General features: G+C 35.1%; 3 protein-coding genes across 6 annotated transcripts in view; 2 read left to right on the top strand and 1 right to left on the bottom strand.

Moving 5' to 3' along the window:
• The window catches only part of NF1 (neurofibromin 1), a 224,956-nt gene that overhangs the window by 30,846 nt on the left and 166,330 nt on the right, over nt 1-27,780 (bottom strand). For all 4 annotated transcript variants that reach the window (XM_031468338.2, XM_031468339.2, XM_064495894.1 and 1 more), the window contains 9 exons: nt 8,552-8,984; nt 7,620-7,960; nt 5,025-5,227; nt 3,213-3,406; nt 2,016-2,156; nt 1,572-1,851; nt 893-1,107; nt 594-655; nt 336-450 (listed from right to left, as the gene is read on the bottom strand). In XM_031468338.2, coding sequence (XP_031324198.1) covers nt 336-450; nt 594-655; nt 893-1,107; nt 1,572-1,851; nt 2,016-2,156; nt 3,213-3,406; nt 5,025-5,227; nt 7,620-7,960; nt 8,552-8,984 — 1,984 coding nt within the window. The remainder of the gene's footprint in view (nt 1-335; nt 451-593; nt 656-892; nt 1,108-1,571; nt 1,852-2,015; nt 2,157-3,212; nt 3,407-5,024; nt 5,228-7,619; nt 7,961-8,551; nt 8,985-27,780) is intronic.
• Nucleotides 11,376-15,841, top strand: EVI2A (ecotropic viral integration site 2A). The gene is made up of 2 exons (XM_010979006.3): nt 11,376-11,604; nt 14,219-15,841. Exon 2 carries the CDS (start codon nt 14,240-14,242, stop codon nt 14,936-14,938), a length of 699 nt encoding a protein of 232 aa, XP_010977308.1. The 5' UTR covers nt 11,376-11,604; nt 14,219-14,239; the 3' UTR covers nt 14,939-15,841.
• EVI2B (ecotropic viral integration site 2B) lies at nt 17,999-26,707 on the top strand. Its single transcript, XM_010979008.3, has 2 exons — nt 17,999-18,178; nt 24,901-26,707. The coding sequence occupies exon 2, from the start codon at nt 24,916-24,918 to the stop codon at nt 26,266-26,268; it is 1,353 nt and encodes a 450-aa protein (XP_010977310.1). The 5' UTR covers nt 17,999-18,178; nt 24,901-24,915; the 3' UTR covers nt 26,269-26,707.

The raw sequence follows: 27,780 nt of genomic DNA, 5'->3' as shown, positions 1-27,780 counted from the left end.
TATTATAGTAACTGCAAGTTACGTAATACTGTGTAAGGCTAGTCTTACCATCTAGTTTTATAATAAAATATTAAGAGTACCTTCTACCAAAAGAAATATTCATTTTCTTTTTAAGGTATCTTCTCTAGAGAGGTTTCCTCACTTCAAAGAATTATAATAAAGAAAACAAAACAAAAAAAGAACTCTAATAAAGAAAATAACCAAAACCTATTTTTTAAAGGTTCAATAAAGCAACACACAAAACATTTTATTAAATTTAAATTTAAATGTCCCTTAGAAAATTCAAGATATGCTTTAGGGAACCACAAATATTTGGGAGGAGATGGGGGAGGTACCTTGCTAAGAATTCGGATAATCTGCTTTATCTGCCCATGAGACACTCGCTTGCTAATACAGCCAAAGACAACTAGAGCTCTTGGTTGCAGGGATGGATTATACTGGAATGCAAATCTGCGATTAAAAGATCCAAAGTGCTTATGAAAATCTTTGTTTATATATATGTAGATTAAAAAAATTAAAATATTGATTATGCAGTAATAGCTACCTTTTCAACAATACCATACTTTTACAACTTGATTTTATTTGGGACATACCTTTGAGCTAGTTCTGTCCACTGGTCCAGCCACTTGCATGTTGGAATATCTCTCATACATGCCTAAAAAAAGGATACTCCGAATATATTTATGTATATAAGTGTTTACAGAAACATTTTAAAATGTTTATTACAATGGCATTAAATACATGACATATATAGTACCAATAAACACATTCCATGGGAGTGTCTTTATTTAAGCATTAAATGCAAAACAGCTGAAAAATCAGTATTTCTTCTATACAGTTCCAGGAGATTTTTAAAAATGACCTTAGTGTCTTATCATTTTCCCGTCTGTACCTCCATGATCTCCAGCAAAGCTTCAGTGACTGTTTCCAAGGATGTCAAAGCAAAAGTCTCCCTCTCATAGGAGCCAGGAGAGAATGACCTGTCCCGGTAACTGGAGCGAAAGGCAATGACAGCAGCTGACTTGACTTTGCTAATGCCAAACAGCAGGTAAAATTTGGGTAATGAGAACTCTGTCAGACTGAGTCTCAAAACTTGCTTGGTTTCTTCTGTAACAGAAAAAAGGAACAGGGAAAGACTTTAACGATACTAATTTTAAAATTCCAAAGTGCCATATTTCACTTCGAATTTAGAAAATTTGAATATCATACCAAAATTACATAACAATGCTCCCTAAATCAACCCTCTGGATACATTAGCTTAATGCTCACTGCTTTCGCTCCTTTTATCTACAAATCTGTGCTAGAATGCAACACTGTCAACTGGTGCTGCGTCTTTAGCTTGCGTGGTAGCTACTAGAGTCTATGTGACAAACATGCACGGAACATCTTTTGCTATGGCTCGAGACAGAATGGAAGTAACTCATTCTTTTTCTTTTTGATAATAGTTCATGTCACTACCATAGGCTTGGTGTTACGGCACCATAATAAATAATACGGTAATCTATGCCAATCAGGTGGTGTAAAACGGAGAAAGGAGCTGGTGAACCACAAACTGCTTTCCTGGAACTTACCACTAAAATGAAGCTGTGAACAAGTACACAGAGAGTGAATGATATTAATGACCAATCCATGCGTGGAAGCTCTAAGGGAGAGTGGCCCTGTGGCTACTAAGAAAGTAACAACGTGGAAGAGGTAGGGGAGGTGAGCTGCTACATCGAGGGAGTTGTTGAAGGACAGCATCAGCATGTAGCGTGCTAGAATGGCGATATCGTCCCACATGAGATGCTGTTCTAAAGTTGGCGTTGGAGATAAGCACGTCTTGTCAATTATTTTGCACATCCTTCCAATAACCTGTAAAGAAGCAGAATTTTTTAAAATGTGGGAGCTAAAAAAGAGTTTTACCACACAAAAAAATTCAGTTTAACTTTAAAATGACTTGTTACAAAACTAAAAACCTCCGGATAATAAAAACAGATACCTCAAGCCAGTCCAGAAGGCAAAAGAAAAGTGATTACCTTGCTTGAAACCAGTTTCACATTTCCAGAAGCCAAAGCTACAGCAGTATCTGCCATCACCTCAGCTTTTATGGATCCCAAGCCACCTGTTGCACTGGTTTTGATGAAACTGTCCAGTACAACATCAAGGAGGTCCGTAATCTAGTAGAAGAGGGAAAAATAACTTACGTTTTAGCCATTCTACCAACTTAATTTTTAACTTCAAGGAGCAGCCCAATCAACACGAAAATTCTATTTTACCTGCGGCCTCCATAATACTAGGCTTTGTTTAGAGATTTGTCAGTAGATACAATTTATCATAAAACATCCAGAAAAGGGTGAAAATAGTCACTGAATTCCTTCAGAGATTAAGAGACTGGAATTCAAAAATTTTAAATCTCTACATATATTATTTTCACTCACTTTTAAAGCACCCCTGTTCTCTTCTTAGACGGTAATGTATGAGCAATATAAAGCACAATTATTTTAAATTATAGGAAATGACATCAAGTACTGAGATGTTTTGTAGAGCTATAGAACTGGCTCCAAGGTCATTTAAAATTATTTGGAGGATTTGCAGCACTGTTTGAATAAGGATATTGCTTCCTTAAGTGATTACCTTGAAAAGATGATTCTTGTCAGATAAAAAATAAATTGCTACATTAACTATTTTAATATTGGCGTTCTTGTGCTAGAACAGGTGTCCCAAATAACATCATTAACATTTACTGACACCTATGGTATATAAAGTACTAGAATATACCAACCATAACACACTATTTACTAGAAAAAAAAATCAGATTCTTACAGTTAAATTCTACATGCAGCTGCCCCTTGGTATCCTTGCAGGTTAGTTCCAGGATCCCCATGGATACTAAATTCTGCAGATACTCAAGTCCCTTACATAAAAAATGGCCTAGTACAGTTGGCCGACAGCACCTGTGGGTCTGCACATAAAGAAGTCTGGGACAACCATAATTATGCATGCCATAGAGAAGAGTGATAAAATAATTAGTTTTCCTCTGGTTCTGAGACATGCATCACACATCTACAGTTTTGAACCAGATCAAGAATTCGGTGGGTGACTGCATGCTTTCAGAAAGAGGGGACTGTCTTTTCTATAGCTATATCCCTAGCACAGTGCTTTGCACAAACTGGGCATCAGATAAATACCTGCACCAAGGCTGTACTAGATAAAGATCTGAGCAAACTCAATACCTGCCCAAGGCTCCCCCATATTTTTGCTTGAATAGATGGATACATCTGTTTCTCGTTTATGGTCATTGTTATCAGTTTATCAAGAATCGCGGTAACCCTCTGTCGTTTGGCATCATCATTGTGCTTACAAAAGCGTACTAGATTGGACAGCCATGGAGTCATGTATTCCAAACAAAGATGTTTCAATTCAATACCTGAGGGGGGAAATACACTATTAGCATAGATGGTAACAATAATTTCTCTCCTAGTTAAAATTTTTCTTGTTTTATTCTTATTGTAAAAGGAGTATGTAAAATATATATATATATATTTTAGCATGACCCGCATGTTACTGTTGATCCATTTTTCTTACTAATCTGTTAAGAACTCTTCATGATTAAAGATATCATTCTTTTTGCAAGCATATTTCTTAGGTTTTTATTTATCTTTTAGTTTTTTTTTTTTAAAGTAGAGATGTTTGAAGTTTTATGTGGTCAAATCTGTTTACCATTTCCTCTGTTTGTGTCACTTTTCTGCTTCAAAAGCCCTTAGTAACCAAAAAAGCAATTAGGTATTAGTCTTCTTCTTCCTCTTTTTTTTTAAAAATGGTTCCAGTTTTTATATTCAATTCTTAAATACAGTGAGGACTTATTTTGGCATCTCGTGGTTAACAACTTAATTCATTTCCCAGCCTCATTTCTTAAATGATTTAATTTTCCCCCCATTAGTTTGTGATACTTCTTTATCAATCTATTTTTCTTTAAGAGATCTGATTGCTGACTTTTGAACACCTGTTTTAATCATTGTACTGTTGTGTGTTCAGATGTCTGATAAATCTAGTCCCTTAGTTTTTTTTTTCTTTCAATATTTTCTTAGCTATTGTACTTTCAAGTGAAATGGATAATCATTTAAAGTTTTACTTCACTCTTAATCCTCAAATCTCACAGCTTTTTTGAAGGGACTGCATTGAATTTATAATAATCTGAGAAGAACTGCTCATCCAGGGACACGATATGCTTGTTCATTCACTCGAATCTTTTTTTATTAATATTTCTCAATACAACTATACTTTTCTTATTTTGTCAGTCTTACATATTTTCTTTTTAGGGTTTTATTCCTACATTTCTTACTGTGAAAATATACAGTAATCTAATCTCAATAAATTGTCAAAGCTTTCAATTACTTAATACAGAAAAATCAAGAAATGTGTTTGCAGAAAAAGGAAGTCTAATGTATTATGGAAAGAGAGGGAAGGGAAGAAAACGTCAGGAAATAAGTTGGAAGAAGAGCAACTTTATACTATTATAGGGTCTGACTGATGGTGGACAGATGTAAAGAGTGGATATTAAATTTATGAGACTTACTAAAGCCAAGTCAGGAGTTGACTCTGGACCCTGTATCATGTACCACTCATTATCCATGAACTGTACATGAACAATAAAATCACAGTTCAAAGTTAACCTGAGGAAGAGAAAATGACGATTTCCCTAAAATTGAGGAGACAACGTGGATACTTTACTCATTTGGAATAACCTGCTAAGAAGAGATATGTTGAAACTAATTAATATGAAACATAGTATAAAAAAATGCTTTGTAAGTGGTCCACAGACATGGAAGGTATCAAAACCTTGCCACCTTGCTTTTATTGCCAGAATTTTGGTGGATTTCTCAATGTGGTCTACCAGGAAGTTTCTTCAGACAGATGAAAAAAGAAAAGAGGTTAAAAAGTAGAACTATATTAAAAATTTCACTGGCAAATTCTGAAATGAAAGGGTCATCTTTGAATCTTCTTAGCATCATTGTTAGTAAATAAAGAAAATTGCCATTACTTACTGGATTTGCTAAACCCAGAAATACACTCTTCCAAAAATTCTAAGGTGAGGTGTGGCTCATTGGCTGCCAGCGTCTTACTAATAGAGACAATAAAGAGGGTGTTGTTGGCAGGGATACATAAACCTGATGTCTCTAGTAACTGGCCCTCGATTTTTAAATTAAAGGTACAAGTTAAGGCACACAGAAGATTATAGGCAGCTGACCTAGGAGAAAACACAAATAAAGTTGTCTTAAAACATTTTTCTTAAAATTCCAAAACTTCTTCATAACATATAACTTATGATTCTATCACCAAGCATAATCAACTATTTTTAAATTTTATGATCAATTAGAGATAAGATGTTGTGATTCTATGGTAAGCCCAAAATACCCCTTGATCATTTAGGATTTTTTTTTTTAAAGGAAATTCCTGACACAACCAGAAGAGAACTGAGAGGCTCCTAAGACAGGTGAATATAAGGCCTTTCTAAAGACATTTCACTGGGATATAAAATATGAGAAGTTTATGGTCCTAAGATGAATCAATATAAAGGAAGTCAGAATAAGGCATATCATATTTTCAGTGAAGCCACAACTTAAATTGTGGCTCCCCCACCACCACTAGATGCAGTTATAACAGGGGTCACAAGAAATGAGACAGCCCTCATCGAATCAGAATGTTAAAGTCTTTCATCAACATTTAATGAATTTCTTTTTCAGTGTCCTACAAGTTATACTACAAACTAGAGGTCAAACAATTTTTTAAATGTAATTAAGTGCCCCCTCCACCACGTTTTTCCTTCTATGAACTTCTATTGTACATAAGCATTGAGTTAAAAAAAAATCCGTAATATATCTAGGTTCCATTAGAACTCCAAACTCCCTTATAAATGTCTAAAAAATATGCTTAACAATTTAAGAGACAGTTAAAAAAACTCAGACTTTAGATTTTGATTTTTTTTTCCTATCCAGCAAAAGAAATGGTTTGCAGTAAATTTCAGGTTTTCAGTACCTCTGAGTTTTCATCATGCTAATGTTTTTATGCAACAATACAAGAGGGAAAAGCTACTGAAATATAAGTCTGCCTCAAGGTTTTTTCTTTGGGATGACATGCTTCAGCAAAAAAGCAGAAGCTATTAGCTGGCTTTATTTCATAAGAGAAGAATATAGGTTCATTCAAGTTAATAATTACTAGAAGATTGCTAGCATTCTTCTATGAGGAATTTTGCATTAGAAATTAAAGGCAGACGTATAGATCCATTTTCCTAAAATGAAAATGTTAATATTACTGTTTCTAAATTTATATATCTCTCACTAACTCTTAGGAATTCTGAGTGATACTATTTTGACACTGACTTTCACTCTGTATAGTTCAACAGCTATAAAGAACTGGGATCCCACAAACTGGGAGTAGGTATCACAGACTCCTCTGAGATAATGAAAGCTAAGCATACACAAAATTTTGCATATAGTTTCTGGGAGTTCATGGACCCCATGAGGCCAATTCAGGTAAAAAATCTTGTTTTTCCCCCCTTTTAAATAAGTAAGAATTTGGAATCCTAAAAAGCCCACTTATAAAACCTGGGCTGTAACTTTACCCTGGGGAAGATTTTCTGAAGCCAAAAATTTGTATCTGTAAAAATCTTGACAGTCCTAAGGTACCTGGGACAAGAAAATTATCTTAACATGAAAAAGAGAGCTGGGGGAAGAGGGAAGTGGTGCAAAGAGACGCTGGCAGAGAGAGGAAACAGTGGGGGGAGCTGGGAGGAAGTAGTATTTGCTAAGCAGAAGCTACCTGCTGGGTGCTATGCTACACTACCACACATATTACTTATTCAACCTCTGTAGGTGTATAAGGAAAGCACTGTTACCTTTATTTTAAAAATGAGGAAACTGGAGCTCAAAGAACTTCAGTACCTTGCCCAAAGTCATACAGAGCAGAGGATCTAGATTTAACCCAAATCTACTGACTTCATAGGTCCTGCTCTTTCCTCATTTATGTTCAGATTAATAAGTCTAAACAGAACCAATTATACTCTGTTCAAATGATATCTATATTTGTCTTAAGAATTCTTTCAAGAATTCTGTTAGTTACACAGGTGGAAACTATGCAACGTTATTGAGTTACTGAACATTAAGCCCTCCTTTTCAATGATAACCTGATTTGACTGTGAGGAAACTTAATAGTGATGTACTTTTGAACATGGGAAAAATTATTTAGAGAACTCAGAGGAAGAGAAACTTAATTTAGAAGTAGAGTTTTTTAAAGAAGACTTTCTGGGAAAAATACCAAAAAAACAAAACAAAACAAAACAAAACCCAAAACAAAAACAAAAATCATCCTGAAAAAACAAAAAAACTCCACCAAAACTGCTGTGTTGTATGCTTCAGATGCAAGTTTCCTGGAGAAAGAACATGTATTGGTTTAGTGTGAATCACCATATTCAGAATTCCACAGTTCATGTGAACCTGATGAGGTCATGCTGGTTAACTAACATAGAATACCTTCTAATTTACAGCATTAAGGGAGAGGCTGCTTTAAAAGCTTATTAAGTGGTTTCATGGTAAAACCAACAAATACTGAACAAAATTGAAACAAGTTTTTTAAAAACCTACCGCAAACTAGGGTCTGAACTGCCTAAATTAAGTAATGCAATATTGAGTAGGGTCCCAGGGACATCTTTTGGCCGAATCTTGGTATGCTGGGGGATGGAGTCAGGTTGTGACAGCTCCCAGCGTGTCCGGATGTGAATGATAGACTGAACAATGGCTTCGCACTCCTGGTGCATGAAGGTGAGTGGTGTGCCCTGGTTTGCAATAGTTAAGGTGAACTGGTTCTCATCCACTAGGCAGATCTCTTCAATTTCTGAAGCATAATAGATATCATTTAGAAAGACTGATTGCCCCAGGACTTTTGTTCGCTCAGCTGAGGTTACTTGAACAGCGGTAGAACCAACCTGGAAAATGGTGGTGAGATGAAGAGTGAAGAAGAATTAAATTTCATTATGCAGAATTCTAAGAGACTTCAAAAACTAACCAACCAACCAAACAAAATACTATGTTTGACATTTAAAGAAGAGTTACCACCATTATATATTCAAATGGGTTCAATAATTATTTAGATAAATACTCTCAAAGAGACTGAAAACATCAGAAAAAATTTTTATTTTTTAAAAGGTTGAGAGTCCTATGGAGAATTACTGATTTTATCCTGAAGCTTCACGTTCCCCACTCTGCAAAAAGCATGTAATAATCAGAAGAACTCTCAATAGGTAATTTCCACTCCCCACATATTCCTGCCATTTGACTGGTACATAGTAAATGCCCATTCTACAACACTCTCTTGCCTCCAATCCAACCAGGAATATCATTAAGTGTACACCTCTCCAATCTTCTGCAGGACCTCCATGAAGATAGAAAGCTTGGTTTTCCTCCATCTGAACTTTACATTTGATATACTACTACAGGGACACCTAGGGAGTCTGGTACATAGTCTAGTTAGTCAAGAAAGGCAATAAATCACTTACCAAACAGGGAGTGAAACTTACTTTAATAGAAACTTTGGTGTCTTTGTGAGCTAGCTTGAGAGCATTGTGGAATACCTTCAGATCCTCTTCTAAAGCCAACGTGGCAGCAGGTAGTTTCTGTTGTTCATGCTCAATGTGCTCAGCCAGTTTCCCAGGACAGTCTATGAAAATGAGCCTTTTGCTGCCTTTGAGGCCAGTCAGCAGCCGCTCATGGTACTTGGTATACTCCCTGACCCAGGAGTTACAGTTATAGATGTAAACTGCACAGACATTGTCATAAGCAAAGCCAGGAAAAACAACAAACCACTTGGAGAGAAAGTCTGTTTTAAACCGATTGCTAGGCCCAGTATGGGTAAGGTCCACTACAATTTCATATGGCTTTGCATAATATGGCTTTAAAGTCAGCAAGACATGGTATATCAGCAAATCGCCATTGATTTGACCAGTTTTGAACCTAAGAAAGACGACAAAAAAGGACATTGTTAACAGAGTTCTGAATGAATTACAGACGCTGCTAATCTATTTTATTCTTCTATTTTCTGGTTAGTTTTCTAGAGAAAGCCAACTACAATATAAAACAATTATACAAAGTCTGCAGCCATTTTTTAAATCACTTGTTCTTAAGACATTGAGAAGTAAGGCTGAAGTAAAGCGGAAGAGACAAATCTCCAGTTCGAAAACTTCTGAGCAACCACAATAAACTTGCCCGCCATAGAGAAGCAAAGAGGAAGGAAATGGACATTGGTTGGTTGCCTCCAGGCCCACCAAAGTTCCCGTGTGAACAGAATGGATGGGAATGACCTACCTGGAGCCCTGGAATAAACTGAATGAACGGCTTTAGTTCATTCATTTAGCCCACCTTGACCAGAGAATGGTTTAGCCATGATCACGTGACTCAGATCAGGACAACCAAGGCCAAAGAGGTCAAATGCAGAGACTTCAGCTTAAACTGTTGGGAATTGAGAACTTTTCTTTCCTCATGTTTATAAACATAGGAACACATACCCCTGAGAGTTGTTAACTTGGGTCTTGAGATATGAAGGAAGACCCTCCCTAAAAATTGAAGAAATGAAGCGGAGAAATGATGAGAGAAACAGGGCCCTGACCATTTCATTTGAGTTCTAGATAAAGACTCCCGAGATCAAATTAATTCAGTTGTGTGAGCCAATAAATTCCATTTTTTGATTAAGCTATATTAGGTCATATGTTGCTTACACTCAAAAGAATGCTAACCAATCTGAGTAGTCAAGATAAGGACCATCAGAAAGCCCTGAAGAACACAGTATCAGAATTAAAAATCAAAACAACCTGTATTAACTTTGGCCCAGTGTTCTATACTTGATGACTCCGGTGTACTACATATTAAGCTAAGATAAATATCCTTACCTCAGAGTTTTTAATCTTACTGGGAGAAAATAAGATAAAAATATGACAAGTTAAATGATTTTAAAATAAAAGAAAAACATTTCAAGACCAAAGAAAAGATATGAAGTAGTATGTAATCACCTGTCAAAGAAACCGTAGCAAAAAATACTTTTGTTAAGCTCAGATGAGGGAGAAATCAACAGAAACTGGAAAATCAGTGAAAACTACTGGTTGAAGTGGGCAGGAGGAATTTCAAACTCAACAAGAGGATGGAAAGAGGGCAAGAGGGAAAGAAATAGGTAACTAGAAGTGTTGAGGTGAGAGTCAGCTAGTTTAGCCGGAATGGAGGATTCATGGAGAGAAGCTTTAAGAGCTAAAGCTAGAAAAATAGAGAATAGCTAACTTGTGAAGGGACCAAAATTGTTCAACCAAGGGGCTCAGGCTTTCTCCAAGGAGCTTGGTACTTCTCAGAGTGTGCTCTGTAGAGCACCAGCATCAGAATCAACTGTGGACCTCAATAAAAATGCAGTTTCCCAGTCCTGGTCTCAGCCCAGACCTACTACATATGAATCTGTGTGATGGGGCCTCGAAATTGTCATTGTTTTAAACAACCTTATCATCTGATATTTATGTGCACTAACATTTCTGAATCACTGCTGTAGGTGTTATGGAGTTATTCAATCTTTTTTTTTTTTAAAGAAAGGGGTGATATGATCACAAAAAGTGATGTATACAAGGTATGTGAAAGAGTTGGGGCTAGTGAAAAAGGTATTATGGTAGTCTAGGTATGGTCTAACAAGGATCTAAAATACTAGGGTAACAGTGAAAGTAAGTGACAGTGAAAGAAGAAACTAATTCAAGAATACGAAGAAAGGACCAACATGACCAAGGTCTGAAAGGACAGACTCTAATTAAAAGGACTTGCCATATGCCAAGGCTCTCTGAGACTACAAAGAATGTTGCTGTCATGAACGAAAACAGAGAGATCATGAGAGGCAGCCAATTAGGGGGAGAAATGAACTCCATTTTAGACAGACTGAATATGAGGTGATGACAGGACATTTGAAGGGAGAGTGTGTGGGTATACACATGAAACCACACGAAAGTATTTTCTGTCCCATAATGTTTACTAGATATTTTCTCAAGCCACTGTTGCAATTCCACACTTTGAGATGTTGGTTATATACAACCCTGTTACTATTATCTGATCAATACCCCACATCTCCAAACTCATGTTGTCAAGTCAGTCTGCAGTACACATATAAAATTTTTAGAGAAGATTTTAATGTTCAATCTCAGGGAAAATGTCATTTTATCTTCTTTTGAATGATGCTAATATATAGCAGGCATACAGAACAGACATAAGGTCAAAAGGCATTAAGCAGAAAACCCTCCCTGCCCTGGAGGCGGGGATTTGTTCTACAAAGCCTCCTGTTATGCCAGTGGCCAACTAGACAAGTTGGAGTTTTTGTTTTTTTTTCCCCTGTGACATGTGCTTTAGTTGCAGTGGAAAGGAAATGTGTCATCTGTGGTTAGTGGAAAGCTAGCTGTACATATCCTTTTTTTTTTTTACTGCAGATTTACTTTTAAGTTCATACTCTCCAAGTCTATCCTGTTTTAAATTACTTGGAAGCTGTGCTTCAAGACAAGAAAAGAAGTGGCTTATTAAAATCAGGTTATAATAAGATTTTGAACAACCATTTTGTAAGGTAGGTCACATATATGTATGGCTTTTCTTCTGCTTTTTCACTTAACTTTGTACAGATTAGTGTTTGAGGAAGTGCTTTCAAACAGTACTTAAGAATCTTACTAACAAAGTAGCACTAGTAATTGAAATTGTATGCTGTTTTTTTCCATCTTAGTAAGTAAAACTCAGGAAGGAAACGGAAAGATTTTAACACTGTTTTAAATTAGGATTAAGAACGATTTGAGTTTAGATTGTACAGTGAATTGTAAAGTTTCATTTGTTATTTTAAAAAGTTTAAAAAATAAATTTCTCATTACCAATGCTTAAGCATTACAATTTTATTGAAAATGACCAGAGATAAAGAAAACTTTTGATAACATAACCTGGCCTCCATGGCATAAATTAGGGATGTAGAGACAGCTCTCTATTTTTAGGCATTTGTAAGGGTAAGAGAAAGTCTCATTTTGTTAACAGTTTGTTTATTTGGGGATGACAGTACATCTGGCTGAAGACAATCAACAGCGGGCCTATTATCTATCCCGTGGTAAGCACTGTTAAAATGTGTACGAACACTGTGATGCGTACCACATTGTTAATGAACTAATGTGACAAGAATAACCCGCTTTAAATTGTTTTAGCATCTAATGCAGAAGTCCAGTCTAGTATAAAAGGATCGAAATTACTTGCTAACCCAATTTAAAGTATTTCTCTTTGTGAAAGAATCATAAAGTATCCAAAGGTTTATGTCATTCAACTTAAAAATTGAAGCTAGACACTATTACGTAGACGTCAGTGTACAGTCTTTTTAACTATCATTAAAGGTCATAATCTAAAAAATAATCTTTAAAAAAGTAATCCTATTTCTCAAACACAAAATAAAGGTCTTTTTCCTCCCTGTTATCAATATGAAATATTACTTCACAGGTTTGTTTCCAGTTAGCATTGTTTATTATATGCTACTTTTATTTGTATAACAACATACCACATTTGTTATTCTCAATTTCAGTATACCAATAGTATACAAATATTATCCAATGACAATATAACAACTATTTCTTAAAAAAAACCTTGAAACTCAAAAAAACATGACTAGCAGTAGCATCTGTGTCACCTGGGAGTGGGTTAGAAATGCAGAATCTCAAATCCCTCCTAGACCTACAGAATCAAACTCTGCATTAAAAAAAAAAAGGCCCCACATTCAACTCTGAGAAGAACTTTCTGTGACATAAATAAAGTTCTTAAATAGGCAGTTTTATTCAGAAACTCTCAGGAGAATAATCTAGCTTCTGTTTCTACTTCCTTATTCAAATAAATGCTAACAATAAAATACTCTTACAAAAGTAGCACAAACTGGAATATTACAAGAGAGAATCCTGTAACGGTGATAAAACTTTCTTGCTGGTCTACCAGTACCTGGAACAGATATACCCATTGTATTTAAACTAAATCTTCAATCATACGGTGGGTAATGAAAATCAGGAACAGGCTTGTTTCCTTTGTGGACTGGCTTCTAGGGACCTCAGAGCCAACACTGAAATTCAATTCCTTCATTTATATACTGAGACTTGAGATCTGCTTTGAAGTCCCATTTTAGCCTAAATCCCCATGATCCTGATGCTGTTTTTCTTTCTATCTGATTCCATAATTTATTTTTAAAAATTATGTCAAAATATTCATAGAAAATAATGATGAAAAAAGTCAATCATTCTTTTTGTTTGGTTCTTTTGGGGGGGGGTGTTATTTATTTATTTATTTATTTATTTATTTATTTATTTATTTATTTATTTATTTGATAGATACCACTGAGCCATACCTTCCCCTCGAAAAGTAAATCACTTTTGTTGGACTTTTGAGGTTATTCAAAAGAAATCTGCCTCTTTTTCCTTGTCATGACAGACATTTAGGTTGAGAAAAGTGGCATGCTTTTGCTTGCAGAAAACCACAGTAAGTCAGGGAATAGAGAGGTGAAAAGAGAGACCCACAACCATAAAACAGCTTTCACAATATTGAGAATATATTTCTAAGTACCAGCTTTATTCTAAGCTTCAAGATAAACACCAAAGAAGAAAAAAGAACACCTTGAATTCCTATCTGAAGTCTGTTTTCTTTTGGTGCTACCATACTTCCCCTTTCCTGACTATCCCTCCAAAAATTTTTTTTTTGCATTTTCTTTTCATACATGAAGCAAAATGTCACATTTCTTCGTTACTATAACGATTGGTGACACATTTGTTAGAGGGTGGGGAGTTTCTGCAAAGAGTTTCCTTAAATGGTCAGGAACTAAAAAAGGAGGAATCAAAGTAAAAGCAGAAGCATCTGACTCAAAACTAAAGTCCAGAACGCTCAAGGGGAAGAAAACCATAAAGCCATGGTATTCAGTTTACAATGATTAGTAGTTATTTGTAATGCTATCTTTTAGCATTTAAAAGAATAATATAAGTTAAATTGTTTCTTTATAATGTAGCTTAATAGAAAAAAAAAATCGGTTCAGAAGGAACTCAAGCAGGATAGCAAATGTCAGGCATGAGTTTGTAGCTTATTTGTAACGTATCAGCTGTCTATCTTTTACTACAATTACCCAAACTAGGAACCATTGTTCTCTCACAAGTTAACAAATTATATTGCTATCCCAACAGATTACCAGTACACTCAAGGACATGGAACACACAGGAAATTACCTGCACCTTGCCTTTCTGATGACAACAGTTTTTTCTTTGTCTCCCGGAACAAAAGCAAACTACACACATCTGTGGACTAATAATACTGTTGTCTGGGATCCAGATATTCAAAATAAGACAGGCAGAAGCCAAAATGAAAACATTAACACAAACCCTACAACTTCTGAAGTAGATAAAAAAGGTAATTCTACAAACATGCCTGAAATAGCAACATCATCTCACATGATGTCTTTAACTCCTAAAACTGAACTGGAGCTTTATATATCTTCTGTTGTCAGGAAGAGTTCTCCAACAGCCCAGAGCATTGAAAACACAAGCAAAAATCACAGTAAAATTTTCAAAAAAGATGCTTGTGAGGAAAACAACAACAAAATGGCCATGCTAGTTTGCTTAATTATAATCGCAGTGCTTTTTCTTATCTGTACCATTTTATTTTTATCAACTGTGGTTCTGGCAAACAAAGTCTCATCTCTCCGACGTTCAAAACAAGTAGGCAAGCGTCAGCCTAGAAGCAATGGCGATTTCCTGGCAAGCAGCGGTCTATGGTCTGCTGAATCAGACACTTGGAAAAGAGCAAAACAGCTCACAGGGCCCAACCTAATGATGCAATCTACTGGCGTGCTCACAGCTACAAGGGCAAGAAAAGATGGAGAAGGAACTGAACAACTCACCAACTAACGGATGCTTTAATGAAGAAAAATGCAAAGTGGCAATGAGAAAGTTTCGGGAGTCAAAATGAAGTCAGTTTGATACTTAAAGCCAGTGTGTTGCTCTGATGGTCTAAAACTTGACATGGCAGGCCTTGCAATTTAGAATCAAGCAGGTGAGAAGGGGAGAAGTATGCCTGATTACTCAGTTACTTAAACTGCACTTTTGTTCTGACACTGACTATTTTAAAAAGCTAAAAAATAAAACAAGCATTTGAGGAAAGTTTTAAAGATGAGGTGAAGGAATTAATAGAGGTAGAAAGGAACAATTAAATAAAGATTTCCTGTCCAGCAACAGTAGTTAGATGATCTTTGTCTAAATGTAATTAAATTTTGAAGAGTTTCAGTGTGCCATGAGAGGCAAATATATGCTTTAACATCTAATAGAAGTCACCTTCCTAATGCGTAGAGTTGAACTGTATAGTTAAATGGTACTTTCTTTGCTGAATGTGACAGAATCCATGCCAGCTCATATATCAGCACAGCTAATTGTTATGCTAGATGTTTTCATCTTTACATACAGTACACATAAGAAAGTGTTGTTCTACTATAAATATTTAATTACAACCTTTGATTTTGTATAATAAATTAAGACTCATTAGAATAAAAATTACTACGTATATTTGCATTCACTTTATTACCTTAGGGCTCACACTACAAAGATCAGAAAGAAATACAGCACAACTGAAACGGATGAGATTTACAGTCACAAGAGAAGGCCAGTGTAAATTTAAAGCATATCTAAGTGTAACATCACTCTGTAAGTATTGCTTATTGGATTATTTATCGCAAATATCCAAAGGTTGATCAACTTCTCGACTTCAAGAATGCCAAGTGGCCTAATAAATGACCAGTTTTATTTTTTTACTATCAATATGACATAAGCAAAGATGTGTGTGTGTTTGTTCTAATTTCAGGTTAATTGTTTAACCCTTAAAGAAACTGGGTTCAAGAAAAACAATGACTTACATTTAAGTCCAGACTTAAATCTTCAATATATTACAAAAATTGGTTTGAGAGACTTTCCAACTGTCCACTGAAACTGACACAGGGCACACTTAAAGATCAGGCCACATTAAACAAAACAAAACAAAACTCATCCCTTATTGGGGCATTTATTTGGGGCAAAATGCTAGCCATTTAAGAAAAGATTTTATATATATTTTCCAAGTATGACCACAACCTTATCCTCTCTCCTAGGTGAGTGACTCTCGTCCTGTGAATCAGATTTACCCGAAGAGTTTAAATCCACCAATGCCTAATTCACACCCCTCCTAATTTAATTAGAATGGGGTGAGCTACAGGCATTGATAATTTTTGCATAATTTCCTAGGTCATACTACTCTTGGATACCAAATTCAATTCTTAAAAGCTCCATGGCTCCAAAGATCTAGGTTACATTTTTTTTTAAGGTTGCATCTTAAAATGATGATAGGGGAGAAAAAAAAAGCATCAATCTTATTATCAATTTATTACCAATTTATAAAAAATCCATTTTCTAAGCAATAAATCATAAACATACTATTCCAGACAACGGTAAATATCAACAAAGAAAAAAAGAAAGCAAGAGAGTACTCATGCCAGTCGTGGTGACATCTTTTGAGGGATAAAAAGGACCACACTTGAAATCAAACTGGGCAGAGCTCCCATTCTGTGCAAATTAAAAATCTGGGATTGTGTACTAGAATAAATAGTGATAACACATAGGAGTCCTTGAACCAAGTGTCATATATAAATACTGGTCAGAGGAAACAAATTAGTGTCTTTTTTTTTTAAATAAGAAATTAACTAGGCAACTACTTCCTATTCAACATACAGGTAAAAGATTTTCTCACAAAACAGAAAGCTCCTACTGCAGGAATACTTAAAATTCATCACTATCTGAGCTATTAAACACACAACCTCAGAATGACAACATCCAATAGTAGCTCATGAATAAACAGAAGTGGTTCCTTTCCAGACTTGACCAGTGTTTAAAGATGACAGGTTAAGATATGTTTTGAATTCAAATTTTAAGTTATTTTTGAACAAAGACACTTTTGTTTTCTACTCTTGGGTGACATGGTTCGCATGATTAATTCAGGGATTTAAAAACAGTGAATCAAAAAATTATACCATATTGATTATATTCTGCTTTAGAGCAGAAGTCACCTAAAAAAGAAAAAAAAAATCTATTCTTTTTGTACCAAATCATAAGTACCTTGAAGTTAAGAACTAGGTCTTAATAATCTGTGTTCCTCTGCAGTGACCGGGGGGAAGCAGGGCATGGTTTAATAATTACTGTAGCCACTATAACAGGTGTCATGTTAGGCACTTTACATTTATTTAATCCCATAATACATTTATAAATTAAGAATTATGATCTCCATTTTTCAGATGAGGAAAGAGGCCAGAAGGTGACTTGCCCAAAGAAGTTTGTATTCAGACTGACCCATACTCTTCTCAAAACATACTTTGCTTAGTTAACTTATTTAAAAGATGATTCCCATTTTGCTTTTGACCTGAGAGTTACCTGTTCTGTGAGTAGTCAAAGAGCTGTGGACTTAAAACTCAAAAATCATTTGGTAAAGTATTTGGTGAAAAATTAATTATACTTATACCTGGGCTTAGCCTAAATTATGTATGAAGAAACAAAATTAACATTTACTGGCTATCTACTGTGTGTAAGGCATTTATACATGTTATTCTACTTAATCCTCACAAAACTTGTAATAAAAATATTCCTCCAGAATATTTGACTCAGAAGTGCAACGCTTGCCTAAGGTCATACAAGTAAACAAGACACATCATTTACCTCTTATGAAAAGAAATCTCACTATGGGTAATAACAGAACTGGCAGTTTTTCCTTATAACATACAATTTTCTCTCCAAGGTTCTATTTTAAACACTTAAACTATACAATCACATTATTAGAGAGTCTCAAATGTTTACCTATAAGTGCTAATTAAAAGTACTCAAATCATGTAGCTCCAAACTGTGTTTCAAAATAAGTTCTGTTAAAGTAGTACATTTCTTAGTCATTTTGTGGCTTATTGCACTTCCGGAACCAACTACAGATAAACTTCCTCTTTTTCTACAGAAACCATCTCGGTTTGCTAGAGGACCATTTATAATCTGAATTAAACCACTCCTTTTGCTTTCTTAGCCAAATCACCAAAATGTCCAGTTAGAGCAAGAATTTAGCATTCTGCAAAAGAAGTTAAAGCTGAGGTAAGAAACTTTTCACATAGGCAATCTGGTTTAATCTTTGCTTTATGTAAAATTTATTTTTAAAACCAAAATGTCGTTATTATTTGAGACTTGAAGTATGACAGTCTACAGATGTGTATAGCAGGTATTGTGGTTTTATCACATGGAATTTTAAAAATTCAGTGTTGAGTTTGCCTTGGAGAAAAATTTTCACTTAGGTTAATATAAGCCCTTTAAAGTTTATTTAATCATTATGTTTGTTAACCTTTGTTCTGTAACCAAAAGAAATAAACTATAGCCATGGCAGATGAAGCTTTATTTCTAAGGCTTGGAAATAAAACTAGAATCCATGGGATATGGCTGCATTTACAACCCCAAAACACTGATTATTAAAAATTCTGATTTGCTTTCTATAAAATTTTCCTGTATATAGCATAATCCATAGATTTACATTATTTTCATTTTTAAATTTTCTTTAGTTTCCACAGTAAGAATGGTCACTTTCACTTAATTAAAATAAAAAAAAAGGAAATCAAAGGTGATTGGATGAGATACTCATTATCATTATATATGCTTTATTTTTTACAAATAGAAATTTAAATTTAAGTAATAATGACATGAAAATATTATCCAACATTCTAAAGCTAAGACAAAACTACTATGATAAAATATGTGTACATATACTTATACCATCCATATATTTGTCACGTATTTGAGCCTTTAGTAAACAGTTTGGGAAAAGAACACCCACAGAATAGAAAGTTGTTAATATGGAGAAAAGATGGTTATTCTGTGAGTAAACTGGGCAACTATAAAGTGAATATCCTCCAAAATAAACGATGACAAAGAATTTACATAGATATGTAATATCACAGAATAATAAATTCATAATGGGTGACAGCCTACTTCAATATTTCATTAAGTACTTATGACTCTCCCTTACAGCAGTCTACTTTGGATTTCTTCTAAGTAACTATTACAGAAGTTAAAAGATAAAGATTCTTATCCTTTTATTGGACAAGATGTATCTATATATTTTTAAAGGGTCAGCCCCAAATGTAGAGTTTAACAGTGCTTGTGTTTTTCAACTAACTCCTATGTAATTCTACTTTGAAGGAAATTATGAATTCTGAATAAGTCTGAATTTGTTAAATATAAATTTGATGCCTCTCAGTGTCCAATCTTTAAATATCACCTCAAATATGACAGCTTATAGACTAACCATTGAAAACTTCCATAACCGTTTTCAGTCACAGGACTAAAATGGTTTTCTGGTAGTTCTTTTCCAAACTTTTATACAAGACTACCTCCAAAAGTTACCTACGTATCTGTGCCCAGAGAGTTCACATCTCCCCCCCTCTTTAAGCATTATTTTTTTTTTCCTCCTTTCTCAGTTTTATTAGATAGAATTATTATAGTTCGACTGCACATACACATTATATTGCATGCAAATACATATATACAGTATACTGCACTTTTCTTTAGTTTACATATATGTACTAATTCTTGTTTCTAAGAACAGATTAGATATTTAGCTTTTTAAACTTACATAGTTATCAAAGGAATAAAGCCAACTACAAAATAAGAATCAACAGAATTCGGTAATCCAATCATAAAGGACAGTCAAATGTGCTTACACATATGCAAGAAATCAAAATAATAATTAGTTCATTTGTATTCTTATTTCATAATTTTACTATGAATGTAATAGAAGGAAAAAGCTCCGATACAAGATTGACTGGTTTCTGTGTCAGTGCACTATTCAGATCTGTGATACTCTGGCAAGTTACCCTATTTCTCTGTGCCTCAGTTTTATTTGTAAGATGATGATAACATCACCCTGCTCATTAAAACGGGTAGTGCCTAGCATTGGTGTGTACTTGGTAAATGGTAGCTATTATTATCAAAAAAAGATGGTCATCAAATAATTCCTATCATAGTTCAAAGTTAATTTCCTTTTCTGCTCTTCCTCAAGATATGGAATTGCTGTTTTCTTCCTTTCCTGGTTTCATAACTTTATTAGCTGGAGATGCAGTACCACTAAATTTTAATCTGCCGTATCTGTATTGTAACAGTATATCAAAGTAACTGAAATTCAGATGCTACTTTTGATACTGCTACCTACACTTGCCTTGTCGAGGATATGCTCTCCAAATCTCCTTGATTCCCTTTAAAAGACAATGACATCTTATCATATCCAACTTAACAGCGTTACTAAATGCTAAACTTTTTACGTACTTACGAATTATGTCTATGAGAACATGTCTAATACATGGGCACTCCTGCTTCACTATAACTGCCTTTAAAATGTCTAGTTAAAACAGCTGATATTTTTCTTCTTCTCTTTAAAAATTCTTCAATATTCAGGAAAAACAGAGGACCAAAATCACAGACTTAAATCTCAAAGTCCCAACCTAAAATAAGGAGCAAAATACTGTTGTACAAAGGTAGACAAATTCAGAGTTTGCCTGAGCAGCAGACTAAGGGATTTCTAGAAAAACACTGCATAGATTGTGCATAGATTCTTTAGAGTAATTAACAAGTACGCTGCTGGATAGTGCCAGGAACAGAGAGAGAGAGAGAGAGAGAATGAGAATGAATATGAATCTTAAAGATACTTATAGCAGATACGAGAGCCTGAAATGAAAGATAAGTGACTTTGACAAGATGGGTGATTTAAGTCCTCCATTTTGGGAAGATCTCTCCTCTTTGCTGGCTCCCCACATCCACAAAGACAGAGAATACCATTTTGTGGCTCCTTCTTTCATCTACTTCTACCTTCTCCCCCAACTTCTAATTGCGTCCACTTTAATCTTTTACCCTAACTTCTTGCTAAATATAATCACTATTTGTTCTTCAGTTTTTTAACTTTTCTTCTTTTCCTTCTCTAATCAGTTTACATTCCACTTTTCCATGTATTTGCTGCTTACTATAAGTTTTGCTTTATTTTTTCTTCTGTGTTTTTTTTCTCCCTTTGCATTCCCTTTTCATTTCATCTTATCTGACATCTTCTCCTCCTTTTTACTTACTCCACTGCCCTGTATGGTTCTTTCTACCTTCTTTTCCTGCAGAAATAATATTGGCACTTCAGGTACACATGGTTTTTATATACTTAAAGTACATGTTAAATAGCTTTCTGCACTGGTAATAACACTGGCCTCACTGTCTCTGAACTAGAAAAAAATTCAGATTCTTCATTATTATACCCCCTATTTATTCTTTTAAATCTGGTTCCTTTTTTGTGGACTATTCTGAATTGCTGTAGAAGAATTCTAAGACAAAGTCTAGTATTTTGATGTAACAGACACTAAGAGGGTAGACAGCTAACTGAGGAGTTGGAGAAAGGAGTGGGATAGGTAAAAAATAGAATTCGGTTTTAATACTGCTGCAACCCTTAAATGACAAGTGGAAAATCTTACACAGTGAAGGTCCTGTGATGTTCCTATTAACAAAAGAAGCTATGAACCTATCAAAATTGATCTTACAAACTAAACTGGGTTTATAATTATGTTCCTGTTTGGGCTCTTTTCCTTCTCTAATGCCTTTTTCAGCTAACTGAAAAAAGGAACCGTGTGGGTTTTTTAAAAAAAATTAAGCAAACTCACAAAAGAAGAAACATTTTTTGCTGAAGACAATTCATGGCCTATATTTTCTGTTGCTATGGATGACATTTTTAAAAACTAAAATGAAACTCTGAAGAATAACACTTTCTAATGAGGCTTTTTTGTGGGGGGGAGTAAGAATAGTAGGGAGGAACTGCATAGATGATAACTATCTAGCGATGATTCAAGTCCCCGTATTTATGTCAAAAGTTTCAAATTTTTCCCCACTAAACCTTTTGGAAAATGGATATAAAGCGTAATTTAGTAACTTAGATTTCATCTTCTCCGTTTACATTCTGGTGAAAGTATTAAAAAGTACTAAAAAGGCGAAATGGTAAAGAACCTAGAAGTCCAATACAGGTTAAATGTTTACTGAGCTCCTAACACATACAGCACTCTGCTGTAAAGGAATCAAAATATAAAAACACGAGGCAGCTGAAAATAAGAAAGAGCGTATGCTTTGGAATCAGATGGCCTTGGGTATAAATTCCCAATCTGCCACTAACAGGGATACAACATTTGGCATATTGCTTAATGTATTTGAATTTGTCTCTTTATCTGTAAATCAAGGATTCCTCCATCTTCTTCATAGAATCATTTAAAGGCTAAATAAAATGAAGTATGTAAAACACCTGAGATGGTATAGTACATAGTATGTTCAAGATAAGGATTTTTCCTTTTTCCTTCACATTTCTTTGTAATCTTATTTGAGGGGGTGGGGATAATAAAAAGAAAGTGTGGAAAGTTAAGTAATAAAAAATAAACACAATTATTTAAGAGAAAAGAAATGTGAGGAACATACATGAAGAATTCTCTAAGAAACCATAAAGACAACAAGAACGAGGCGGATCCAGGGAATGGCCGAGCTCGTTCAGCTGTGATCAGTCACAGAGAATCTGGTTTCAGAAGGGAAATCTGAGCTGAGGTCTGACAGATGAGGACAGGTTAAATTAGGCAGCCAGAAGGTGAAAGAGGCTGGGTTTGGATAAAAGAGAACACACTGTGAGATGGCGAAAAATAGCATAATTAAAAGTGTCTGTTTAGGGGGAAAAAAGTGTGTGTTTAGGAAGTATGTAAGATGGGGAAGAGGCTGAATAAGAAGTTTCAGTCATGAGACATGCGTCTAGACTGGTAAACTCGAGACAGAAGGAAGAAAACTCAGTTTGGAATTTTTATCTTGACAGCAATGGGGAACCCTAGAGGAAAGGGAACAGTAATCTGATCATACATGGTTGTAAGAAGATTAATTCATCAGCAGTGTGCAGGAAAGTTTAAAGCAGAAATATTTTAAAATTTAGGCTTGAAGTATTAGAAAACAAAGAGGAAGAGACTGTACAGGAAAAAAAATCACATGTCTTTTCTCCTACTAAAATAAGGTAATCTGTCATCACTGTGTACCAAATGGTAGAGAAATGAGCAGTGAGAATTACTCAAATATGCTGAAAAGTCTATTTATTTGCAAAACTTGAAGGAATTCCTCTTCTCCATTTATTGTACCTTGCAAAGACCATCAAATCTCTCTCAGATTGGCCTAAAAATCACACAAAAACTATAGTTTTGAATCATATATTCCAGGATGTAACACCTTGAGATTTTCCTTTCCTTAATGTTAACAAATAACTAAATAGTTAACATTGTGTTTAATGATGTACAAAACAAGTAGTATACACAGAGCTGAAAACTGTCTTCACTTAAGAGATAAGGCATTTGACAATAGGAGAAATTAAGTGACTAGTTCTCAGGTTAGCTAGGTAGTTAGGTGGCAGAAATATAACTGGAACTTAAAACCCTTCAAGTTTTAGCATCTGCTCCATCCCACAAAACACTCCACCCACCAAACTTATACCCATACCTTCTTTTCCTATGTCCATTTGTTGTTCCCCTGGCTGAAAAATTTCATTTGCTTAATTCCTACAAACCTTTCAAGATTCAGTTCAAGTTTTACTTCTCTGAGAAAACTTCCCTGAAGCCCTCCCAGGCTAGGTTAGTTCCTCTGTGCATCTCCTGCATAGCTTTGTGATAAAACTTAGCAAATTATTGTATTTACTTATTTTCTGTTTGCTTCTATCACTAGAAATGAAAAAAAAATTTTTTTTTGGTATCTTCTAAACCAGAACAGGACCTGATATAAAGATGTTGTTTATAATAAATAAATAAACAAAAGCAGCAGCAGGACTACTTACTAACTGGATAGGACTGACTCAACCAGAGTCAAAGACCGCTTCAGGATTCTGAGCCTAGGACTATAAGTTGAACTGAATCCTTTAAAAATATGAGATCCTAATATAAAGACACTGTTCTAGACACTGATGCCGCTGCAAAGATTACTTAATACAATGGACTCTGTGCATGAGAAACTCACAAAGGTAGTATCATTAACAAAAATAGAGGAGTTGGGAAAGGAGTCATTTTGAGATGAAGATAAATTATGTTTTAAGTATGTTGAATTTTGCTAATAGTGGGATATATACATGGAAATATCCACCAAGAAGTCATACAAATGGAACAAGAATTAAGGAAATTAAGGCTGGATACACAAGTTTGGGAGCTGTAGTGTAAAGGTGAGCGCTAAAACCTCACAGATTCAGGATTAAGAAAAGTAGTTAAGAGTGAGGACTGAGTACGTATCAAGTACCATATTTAGAAGGCAAGAGAAAAACAGGAGCTAGTGAGATTAACATGAAGGAAGATGATCAAGAGAGGAAAAAAAAAAAAAAGAAGAAAAGACCACTTGATTAGGTAACAGATAGTTACTGGTATCCTTCAAGGCAGCAGGATCAAAGTATTTCTAGCAATAGAAGGAGGGTAAAGTAGAGCACATGAGGTACCAGCATACAGAGCCTATGCATTTGAGAAGCACGGCTGTGAGATGAAGACCTGTAATGTAATAAAGCTACAAGGGCAGCAGGGCCAAGTACTGACCTTATGAAAGAATTAAGAGAGATCACTGCCTATGTGGTCCAAATGTTACATAATAAGTTAGAGTATATTTAAAAGTTGCTCACATTAGCCTATAGTAGATCAAGCCTAACTAAAGTAGGAATGATATATACTTATCAAGTAACTACCTCCTTTATGCTAAACACTAAATGATACCTTATTGTCTTTCTTTTTTTTTTTATTGTAAAACCACTGGTAAAGAGGAAACATTCTGAAATGGATGCCAAATATTTCATCTTAATTTTGTTTTGTGGACACCTGAACAATGTATTTTTCTCGGAGACAGAGGCGATTACAACAGAGAAGGAACAACAGTCTACTTTATTTAGATCATCAATGCCATATGTCTCCACTAATTCTCAAGGTACAACAGAGAATCCTTTGGGTCAACGAACGCAATTCAACAACCTTTCCTCTGGACAACCAATATCAACTGCTAAAGCTGCTGCTGGACAACCAACGCCAGCTGCCTATGCCTCTTCTGAGAAACCAGCAGCATCCACTTCTGCTGGACAACCGCTTGCCCATAATGTCACCAGAAAACCAATACCAATGGCCAACGCCTCCTTCCCAGGAACAGCCATACCTGTGTTCACCTCTGCCAGACAACTATCATCATCTGACCATACTTCTACCAGACAACCACCACCATTTGACTATACTCCCCCTCAACAACCATCATCTATGCACACTTCTAGAAAATTAACACCAACGACTGCTCATAATCTAGCCACAAAACCAAAACGAGCTATCAGAAGTACACCAGGATTCATCCTAGAAACTATCAGTAACAAAATTACCCCAAAGAGTACCAATTCTAATTCAATAGCTGCCATATTAATTGGTGTAATTATGACTTCTATGTTGGTAGCTATAATCATGATTGTATTATGGAAATGCTTGCGAAAACCAGTGTCAAACGACCAAAATTGGGCAGGTAGGTCTCCATTTGCTGATGGTGAAACCCCTGATATGTGTTTGGATGACATCAGAGAAAATGAAGTATCTACAAAACGTACATCAATTATTTCACTTATGGCCTGGAAACCAAGCAAAAGCACGCTTTTAGCAGATGATTTAGAAATTAAGTTGTTTGAATCAAGTGAGAACATTGACGATTCCAAAAACCCCAAAACAGAGAAAATAAAAGATCAAGCAAATGGTACATCAGAGGATAGTGCTGATGGATCAACAGATGGCACTGCAGTTTCTTCTTCAGATGATGTAGATCTGCCTCCACCGCCTCCTCCCCTTCCTGATTTGGAAGGGCAGGAGAGTAACCAATCTGACAATCTCACAATGACAACTGTATCTCCTCTTCCAAGTGATTCTACCAATTTCCCACCACCTCTGGACTGTCTCCATCAAGTCTGTGAAGATCATAACTCTGAGGTCAAACAGTCATTTCCACCTCCCCCTGACTCACCTAACTTGCCCCTGCCATCAGCAGATTTTGTGAAAAACCAGGAAGATTCCAACGAGATCCAGTGTCAGGAGTTTCCTACTCCTCCTGACTCTGATCAGGATCTCAATGAATCCCTGCCACCTCCATCTGCAGAACTGTTATAAATATTACAACTTTCTTTTCAGCTGATTTTCCATTCTTCTCCAAGGACTTTATCTTTTGTTTTTCTTCACGTGATGAACTATATTAAATGGCACCTGGTAGCCAATTTTGATTTTTATTCAGGAACTACCTGAAATCTGCTCAAAGCCCATATGCGTAAGCAGAATTTTTAAAAATTATGTAACAGTGATCTATTGACTGGCTATAGGACCTAACTTTTAAGTATAGTACATTTACATATGTGGATGGTATGTGTATCAATATGGTATGTATTATCAATAACTAAACCATTTTGGAAATAAGCAATCTACATATACTTATTATTACCCAAAAGATTTTTTTTCCCTGAAAAGCTGTGAATAAATAAAATTTTATTTTTCCACTTCAAAGTTTGAGGGGGGAGGTGAGAATTTAAATACACACTTCAAGTTCTAAACAAAACTCTTAAGTTTTAAATTAATATCTCAGATATTAAATATTCCAAGTTTGTGGGGGTGAGAGGTTAAAATGCCTGTTTGAGAACAGAGAAATTTCCTTTTAGCTCTCACTGGAAACAATTAGGGTAAAACAAACATATTAAAACAACAAATTGAGGGGGTTGGAGACATTTACTCTGAAAAAAATATGACCATGCACCATAAAATGCAGACATTTTCCTATCTTGTTGGAGGAGCACAAATTTTAAAACTAGCCTCTTTAAAAAGTTTCTTTTCTATATGTCTCAAGCTCCCAAACAAAATGAAATCTTACGAAAGGTTTAAAAAAAATACACCTGTATGGCTTCATTCCAACTTCTGATGACTTTTTCAGAAAAAAACAATTATATCAACATACAGATGGCTCTCAACTTTCACTAAACTCATGCTTTCTCATATATAAAAACTCTTAAACCACCGTTCTTATGCAGAATTTCATCTTTTATTCATTACCTGACAATGATTGGGGTGGACCCAATCATTGACAAAGTTAACATGGAGAGAGCTCATTGGCTCACATGGGTGGAGATGCCAGCCTGTGCCTACAGAAGGACTTCTTTGCCCTCCTTACCCCTTCCCAAACTCCTGGGGGAAACAGTCCCTTAGAATGAAACGTGGTGGCCTTAGTGGTAACCTATCCTTGAAGAACCTCTCAGTTTTGGTTTTGTCAGAATAAAATTCAGTATTTATCTGCAGCACTGGTATTCAAGAAACTAACAAAGCTCCATCTTAATAAAAACTAGCAGACTTTTGGACATTAAAATTTTTATATATAATGTTTCTCTTTAAATCTTTAAAGAAATCCCTTACTGACTATTAAAACTTATCTGCAGAAACACTTCCTTGAGCTTATTTTTCCTGAATAAGCATGATGTTTGTCAAACTATGTTGGTTTTCTTCTGTCTTCCACATTAAAATGTTTTTTCATATGTTTTTCAAATTTAGCACTTTTAAGGTTAATTTATCCAACAACAATTAGTAATTTAAGAATTTCCTATTTTTTTTTAATTTTAAGTATTGTAATTAGGGTAAGTAAGA

The sequence above is a fragment of the Camelus dromedarius genome, chromosome 16 (assembly GCF_036321535.1).
Source record: "Camelus dromedarius isolate mCamDro1 chromosome 16, mCamDro1.pat, whole genome shotgun sequence".
Classification (NCBI taxonomy): Eukaryota; Metazoa; Chordata; class Mammalia; order Artiodactyla; family Camelidae; genus Camelus; species Camelus dromedarius.
This window is presented reverse-complemented; position numbering and strand designations above follow the sequence as displayed.